Source organism: Gavialis gangeticus, unplaced genomic scaffold (genome assembly GCF_001723915.1).
Source record: "Gavialis gangeticus isolate Ggan-Ray unplaced genomic scaffold, GavGan_comp1, whole genome shotgun sequence".
Classification (NCBI taxonomy): Eukaryota; Metazoa; Chordata; order Crocodylia; family Gavialidae; genus Gavialis; species Gavialis gangeticus.
In genome coordinates this window covers 249,491,253-249,500,008 of record NW_017729032.1, presented here as the reverse complement: position 1 = coordinate 249,500,008, position 8,756 = coordinate 249,491,253, and the positions used below count along the sequence as shown (strand labels likewise).

Here is an 8,756-nt window from a genome sequence, read left to right as displayed (position 1 = left end):
GCAGGGGTCCCACATTACCCGGCGCCTTCTTCATCCTTCCAATATATTTAAAAAGGTTTACAAACCTACAAGCTTTATATTAACTAATGTTACCTTTTTAGGCAAAATACCAAATGCCTCCAAGAAGCACATATTTATTGCTTATTAATCCCTCTGGTTCTGGCTGTTACAGGCAGGGAGCGGGACAGCCATGGGTGGCTCATCTCAGGGATGTGGGGGGAGTGTGGCGGGGGTGACTCCCCACTGCTGCACATATTCCCGGGGAGGTGTGGGGCAGGGTATGTGCCGCCCCCCGTTTGTGCATGGGATGGAGGCAGGCTGCTCCCTGTGGCCTCAGAGGCAGGGGCAGCGCCAGACTCTTCCCCGTGGGAGGACTGGGCTGGGGCTGGGCTCAGAGTTGGCGGGAGTGGGATGGGCTTAGCTGCATGGGGTGGATGGCACTGGGAGGGGTGGCTGTGGGGGGTCTAAGGCAAATTTTGGGGTAGCTATAGACCTCCCCCCAAAATTCCCTCCTAGTGACACCCCTGCTCGGGGCACTTTGCTTTGCTGCCTTTCCCTCAGGAGCCCCCGCTGTGGGGCACACAAGGGGCATATGGCCAGCGTGGGCTCCTGGGGCAAAAGTGCAGAGCGGAGAACCCCAAGTTGGGGTGGTGCTAGGGAGGCACTTGGGGAGGCTATAGCCACCCCAAAATTTACCTTGCCCCCCACCCCGGAGCCAGCCCTCCCAATGCTGCTGCTGCCCACACCACGCAGCTGAGTCATCCCACTCCCATCCATTCTGAGCCCAGCCCCAGCCCAGCCCCACCCTGAAGAGGCTGGTGTCACCCCTGGCCATGACCCCACAGTGAGCAGCCCGTCTCTGCCCTGTGCACAAATCTGGGCGGGCACACGCCTCCCCGGGGGCAGGGGGTGCAGCGGTGGGGAGCAATCCCTTCCCACCCTGTGCCTCCTGGACAAGCCACCTGTAGCTCTGTCTGGTCCCATATACCACCCTGGCTAGGCAGTGCCCCCAGCCCCTGCCCCACTCCTTCCTTCCTTCCCTACTTCCGTTGCTGTGAGGTCCTCGATCTGCTCCCTCTGCCCCTTCCCTTCACAGACTTACTTGCAGGGCACTGCTGTCCATGCTGCCAGACTGCATTCCTGGCTGCATTCCGGCCAGAAGGCATATTATATTTATCAGTACATTATTGGCTACACCGGCCAAAAAAAGCTCATAGCTGATCATATTAATTTTCCTTTTATTGATGCCAGTCCGATATGCAACCGATATATTGGTCCACCTCTAGTAAAATGTGTAATAACTTTGTGGCTGGTTCCTGTCACACCATTAGTTGAACATGTGGCCAGGCTGGGGCTCCCACGTGGGGTTACCACGTGCCCTTGTAGCTGGGGGCCCTGCAGGAGGTTGCTATTTGCCAGTGCAGAGGGATCCAGCAAGGGGGATTCCAGGCTCCCCCTGCACTGGCAATAAGGTATGATGGGATCTGATATGAGATCCTACTATCACACTTCCTGCCATGCCATGTTTAGCTCTGGAGATGTCATTCTTTTGCAGGGAAAGTTCTGTAAATAAGATCCCTAACCAAAATACACAGCCTTTAGCAAAACTGAATTGAAAATATGGGATGGAGAGCAAGGATGTTGCAGCTGATCTCACTAGTGCTGTGGGGATGGTTGCACAGATGCATAGATTAGGGCAGTTTTATTAGCAGTTCTGTTTACTACCAGGCAGACCAAAAATAGAATTGTTTTATGATGGAGTTTACTGGCAACTACTGAGATCACAAAGATGAGGCACTACTGATTCTCTCACAATTGCAGTTACCATCTAAAATGGCTTTAGCTTTTTGATCAATTTGGAGGGAAGCCCATTTACAAAAAAAATAATAATAGGCTAATCTGATGATTGCTAAGGGCCAAACTATTTATGAAATAGTCTCCCTTAATGATAGATAGTTGGAGAACCGATACATAGCAATGTCTGTTCTGGCCAGCATAAGCTTGCATGCTAAGAGAGGAGCCAATGTATAAGTTCTGAACCTGTTTTATAATTGGTGACCTTGACTAGCTATAAATTTCCCACAAAGTTTTCAAAACATCCCGTCCTCTGTGCCCCCTTTCCTCCCCCCACCCCCTCCATATTATTTGTACTGATGCAGTCTTATTAGAATGTAGCTTGTTTGAAAAACTGTTTGATCTGGAAGCAAATCCACAGCAGGCTAACTACAATAGGAAGCACTAAGTATCCTAATTTCCAGTTTCATCATAGTAAGATTCAGATTTAGTTCTTCTGTTGGCAGAATTCATGCATTTTGTTCTTTATTTCTGTTGCTCTTCATTTTTGACAAAAGTCAGTTCCCAGAATTACAACAAGAATTACATTGCAAGAAACAACATCTTAACTAGCTATTGTGTATGTAATATGGGTGGGGGGAGTATTAGTAAAGGAAGAGATTTTTTTTTTAACATTGAAGTTCTGAGAGATTGTTGTAAAGAACAAAGATGGAGGAAGTGGATTTACCCATATATATACAAAAATACTTCCAGTAGCCTTTGAAGATTTAATTGTTTATAGTTTTATCTGCTCTGCTTTTACAAAGAAAGTTGGAAAAGACCATTTCAATCATTTAGTCCAACTTGCTCTTTTGTGCAGGTTCTTCAACCATAATCCCTCATGTATTTTAGCTGATCCAGATTTGAGTACTTCTGCTTATCTGCTTCTTCTTTGTACATAGTTCTGTCTGTCTGTGAGTAGCACTATTTAAAATGAACATTCATTTCCTGAGTAATCTCTATCCATCCCTCCTTGTACAAGTACATTGATTAAAATATTGGTTGAAAAAACTGCTTCTGGTTCAAGTGCCACTTGTCCTAATTTTCAAGGAATTTTTCAATACTAGAGGAATGGAGAGCATTAGAATATTATATAAACAAAGGATTAGGCTGAACATATACAGTGGACTATACTGTTGCTCAAATTTATTCAACTGTTTAAATAGCAAGAACGATGGAGATTAACAAAATACACGTTGGCAAAACAGGAGGTAATAGCAGTAGGGTAGTGTTAGAAAGGGAAATTCCTGCTTTTTTTAGCTGGTGGTTAGTCATTTGGTTGTGCTGATGGTTGAATTAACTTTCAGGTGGGAGAGATTGTTAGATAAATTTTGGGGTGTAAAATGCCTTTCCCTCAAACCTGAAAAGGGACGTTTTGTCTGATGTCTCTCCCAGTCATAAAGTTAACCTAATAAAGTATATTAACTGACCCCACACATCTTACTTTTCACATATTCCTGGACCATCGTGGTTAGTGACAATAATAATAGAAAGTCAATGTGAGTTCAGAGATTGTGTGCATGACTTAGAGACTTGGATTCTAGTCTTGGTTTAATCACAGAATTTGTGACTTTGGACAAGTTAGTTAATCTCTTTGTTCCTGGTTTTTCTGTACAATGGGGTTAATATGTAGTATACAGAGTTGTAAGTATTAGTGAATGGCTCATATTCTAGTCCTTTGGTGAGATGCCCACGATGCAGTTCAGGAGTGATTATTCTCACCAGCCATCGAGACCTTCTGCATTTCTGATAGCAGCTGGTGTCACTTGAGTATAGAATTGCTTAAAACATCACACATCCTCTCTGCCATGTATAGGCATTGGATGGCAACATAGTAGGTGCTCAGCTGTTAGACTCTTGTTAAGAGATGCTCTTGTCAGTGAGCCTCCAAATACAACAAAAGCATGGTCTATGAGCCGTGTCTCATTAAAGGATCACTCCTCATGGACTAGTAAGTGGAAGTGCTGAAATTGTTCTGTTTGCTGGGGTTGATCCAGCAAAGCACTTTGAGCATAGGAACAATCCATTTGACTTAAGTAGGAATACTCATGTGGATAAAGTTTTGCATCTGCTTTAAAGGGCTTTGCCAAAGTGGAACAGAGTGCTCAGCACCTTGTATAATTAACTCTTAACTGAATACATCATGTAAGAAAAGAATTGAGTAGTTGCTTATGCACGCCTACCTGAGGTGAACTTTCAGTAAGACTGAAGTCTTCTAAATATGAAAAAAGACCAGTCATCATGATGAACCTAAACACGCTGTCAGTTGCTATATGTCTTCCCTTTTAACAACAATATAATAGGTGAATGCTGCATGGTATCTGGTTGCTAAGGGGTTCGTTATTTTTACAAAAAATATCCTACAGAACATTCTCTGCTACTAAGTATTTTAAACAATGGAAGCTTAGAATATGCATTTATGAGTGATAAAATGTAGCTAGTGTTTACTCAGACTATCAGTGCAGAGTTCCTTTAATATAGGAATTTTACTGCTGCTTGAAAAACTGAACTTGATAGTTTTAGCTTAGTATTTTGGAGCATGTTTTATGTAACTGCCTAAAATGTTATAACAGACTTTACATTATTACTTTATCCTCCATATATATTGCATGAAACCCTCTTGTATGCATGCATCTAGTATGTTTTACTGGTTGTGTATAGAGGATGACCCGTTATGACAAAAGGAGTGGTACAGTTCCATTAGCTCACATATGTTTTAGCATCCTATAGATTTTTGCAATCTTCCTTTTAAAATACAGCTTAATGTCCTTTTCCATTTTTTTAGTTTTTTCTGCTTTTGAAAAATATTTTAACGTGTTCTAGTATTTGCAGATCCCTAAGTTGCATAACAATCATGGATGAAATTCATTCCATGTTTCATTTTCTTTAATAGAAAAACGATGACCTAGATCATCAAGAACCTTCAGCAATAGATGGCCTATTCCCTAGACCGAAATAAAAGATTTAACACCAGCTAAGATATATGTACTGGTCTCTGCTCTGCAAGGTAGTCTCAAGTAAAGAAAGCAAAACAATGAAGTCTTATTCTAAACAATCCAAGAGCCATGTCTTCCGTAGAGAACTTTTGGGCTTAAGCTTTATTTCTTTATTTGCATTATATGACTCAACTTGTTATGCATCAAGGACCTTTAAGAACAGTGTTGTTTACTAAATAAAGCAAAAAGGTTCAGTAGCATGGAAACGTTTGTGTGGGGATGGGAAGTTAAATAGGCAAGTTAGTTTGCTTGTTTTCGTGTTAGTAAAATTCTGGCTGTGTTCTTTTGTGTTCACCTCTTATCGTTGCATCTCTGACTGTATTTCAGAGTAAGCTGAACTGTCCGTTGGACCATAATAAAGCTGCTGTGTTTCAGTATTATATTTAAAAAACTAAAGACAACACATAAGGGAAGGCAATAAAGGTATAGAAGGCTTAGAAAACATGTCATGTAAAAGAGACACTAAAAGAAAAAGGAGAAATGAATGCTTGGCATTCTAATAGTCATTAAGTAACTGTGATACTTGACAAAAGCCAGGACAAGATTTTTTCAAAGTAGTCAAGATAGGATGTTGTATTTTAAGGAACCTACAGCAAAGGGGAGAAACTCAGGATGGATATCAGTGCCATTATGCATCTCTTTTTTATTTGCAGGGAACTCCAGCTGATGTTAGGCGTGTCACCATCAGGATAAGCCATGCAATTCTGAGAGTAGTTTTTTTCACTAAAAGGGGGAAAGTAAGACAGTGCTTCAAGTAGTGTGACATACAGCACAGAAGAGATTGTAGAATTTCTTTTATTGAACACTTTCAAGAATAGACAAGGAATGTATAGGCTATTGTTTTGACCCATCAACCTTTTTAAAGAGGCAGCGGTGTGGATTGGCTCTTTTATTCTTTTATCAATGACTAGATCAGGTTTAAAGATATCCAAGTACTTTTAAACACATTTTAAAATGCTGTTCATGAAGATTCAATTGCAGTCATTTCTGAACCTAAATGTTATCTGTAAAATTGAGGAAAGAAATGCCCGTTTCTGTTTCTGGTGTATAAAACTTAAAATATATGTATTTTTTTTAAATGTTAGAAATAGTTGCTCCTGTTTTTATCCAATTATGAGGGAAAGGGGCTTGTGGTCAGGCTACTTTACAATTTGTTTAGGTTTTTTTTCCCTGCCTTCATTAATGCATATTTAAAACTTCTGAAAAACACTCTGGAGAAAAGATCTTTTGAATTCTTTATACATACAATGCTGGCCAAACCCTGAGAGCTCCTGGCTCACCTTTTTTTTTCTCTCCAGCAAATCCAGACAGATTATTTCTAAACTAAAAATAAACAGAGGACATGTTTCCTTTTTATTTAGAAGCAGCTTTTCAGTTATTTTTTTATACTCAATAAATAACCATGAAGTGGCATGCATACATATCCATGCATTTAACTTTGGTACATTTGAATATAACTGGACCAGTTTCTTTTTGTCAGATTGTATGATCTTATTGCAACACAAGTGTTTCTTTACATACAGGATGTCTTAATGTAAAACATTCTCCCTCCCCCCTGCACATACTTGTAAAAATGCCAGCACATACTACTTTTCTTCTCGGCATGCAGGGTGGAAATGGTAAGCCTGAGATTAGGCAGGATGTATCTGTCACCCTGTTATATGTAGTTCTGCTTGTAGATGATGTTACCTGATACTTCTCCTTTTAAATTGCTTTCATCTGCTTACAGTTTAAGCCAGCAGTCAACACCTTTGTAGGCACAGCAGGCTGAAATAATGCAGTTTGGTCCAAGGCAAGCTGAGGCTTCTGACATGGCTACCACTGTGCCTGTGACCCAGCAAATGCCTCCAAATTCCCCTGCCACTCAATTGCCACCGATGGCCAGAATTGGTCCAGGAAGCTCGGACATTGGGCTGTAGGTTGCTGACCCCTGGCTTTACTGGCTTGGGTTGAATTTTTTCCCTAGAGGGTGTCTCCCACAATATGACTCGTATTAAATCTAGTTTTAGTATAAATGTTCTTCCATTTCCAAGAACAATATTAGAGGATAAAAAGTGCCCAGTTAACAGATTGATTGCAAGAATTTTTTGAGAACATCTTGGCACTTCCACCTGCACTGCTCCATCCATCTCTTCAACTTCAGTGTGCCAACCAGCATATACTTCTCATACATGCAGAGCAGTCAGCTATGCTCCAGCCCCATGATAGCAAGTATGGAGTTGTTTTTCCCTGAAATTGTTCCTTCTGATGGCCAGATATTGTTGTTGCAATGGACATTAAGAAGAGCAGGAATCCTCTGTACTTCTACAGGATTCCACTTGATGGCAGAAAATAATGTATAGGAGGGTTTAATTAAGATTGTATTAGTGGCTTTAATTATGGCATGTCCTACTTCTGAACATTCAACTTTGCAACTTTCTTTGTTTTTTATGTAATGTAGCATTTGTATTTCTGTTTCATCTATTTGTATAGTATGCCTTTTCAACTGAAGCATTGTCAGGTTTTTGTAGGTCATGCTTTGTCAATTTTTTGAAAGCGTAACTACATACAACGTGTTTTCTTTAAGAGATGGCCCAGTTTTGCCTTCAAATTGCTCGAAATAAGGAAGATATATAAAACTGTGAAAACAATTTTATTTTATTTTTTTTCAGCTTTGAGGATAAGAACAATGAAACCACAAATTTAAGAAGTGATAAACAGAAAAATCCACTTCTCCCAGAGGTGTTAGAGGTATGAGATTATTTATTATTTTCCTGGAGGAAAAGTTTATTTCCACCCTTCTTCCCCCTGCCCCCTTTCCCCTTCTGCCCTTTCCCCATCTGCCTCTTGCTAGGATATGTTTATTTGTTTTTTATGTCATGGTGGTGCATAGAGTTTACAGTTGGGAGTCAAGCTGCCATTGTATTAAGTGCTACTACATTAACAAAAGGCAAAAATATAGTCTGTGATTCAGGATTCTGGGAAAAAGTCCATGCCCCTTCGTATATGAAGTCAAGCATCTCCTCAGTACATTTCTTTCATATAGGCTATCAACACTAAGTCTTTTCTGTTCAGCGACAATTTCATTCTAAAACTCAAGGTGCCCTTAAATGATACAAATTACTGGTAAAAGCATCTGTGTGAGATTTTGCTGTAACCCTAGTCCTCCCAGTGTTAATATATGTTCACCAGACTGTGGCTTAATTTCATTGCTATTCCTGCAGAAGGGCCCTTCATTCCAGAATGCTATTCACATTATTCAGCTCAGAAAATAGCAATGTAGCTTTCTTTAAAGTCACCTCTGTGCCACTGTATCTTATTCCTGGCAACCTAGAACCATTTTGTGGCTCACTCTGTAGTCACAGCAATTCAGAACATGGTCCCATTGCTCATGTCTCTTGAAGATTATCAGTTAATGTAAATGATGATTTGGGCAACTATCCATTAGGTTTCTGATGTAAGTCACCCAACTCAATTCAGGTAGGCCACTGTGTAGACCCATGACTTTCCACTGTTATTAACCTGGGCTGCATTTTTATTACTTAATTTAGTGTTGCTGATACACAGAGAAATGGCCCTGCTCCAAATGGCTTACAGTTCAAATATAATCTCATTTGATTCTTCTTGTCATGATTTCACCCCTTACAAAGAACCTCATTTAATACTGTATTTACTCAAATAGAAGACAATCGTGATCATAAGGCAATCTTCCTAGTAATTGGATTCTATATATGGAAAATTTATACATTTGTTATAATTTTCCAGATATACTATTGAAGGTTTTCCTTGAATTTGTCTCCTTCCTGTACTACTACAGCAGGGGAAAAAATTATGGGGAGTGGCTCGTTGGCTCTCTATTTCCCCCAACTTTTTCCCTTGGCAGCCCCTTCTCCCTCTGCGGTCAGACACTGCTCTCCCTGAGCACATGGAAGTGAGGAGCAAATTTGA

At 40.6% G+C, this 8,756-nt stretch overlaps 1 protein-coding gene across 1 annotated transcript in view; it reads left to right on the top strand.

The window, feature by feature from the left end:
* The first annotated feature begins 6,640 nt into the window (after window positions 1-6,640).
* The window catches only part of CRYBG3 (crystallin beta-gamma domain containing 3), a 226,696-nt gene continuing 224,580 nt past the window's right edge, over window positions 6,641-8,756 (top strand). The window contains exons 1-2 of the mRNA XM_019523910.1: window positions 6,641-6,744; window positions 7,481-7,559. Of these exons, the coding sequence (XP_019379455.1) occupies window positions 6,641-6,744; window positions 7,481-7,559 (183 nt within the window). The remainder of the gene's footprint in view (window positions 6,745-7,480; window positions 7,560-8,756) is intronic.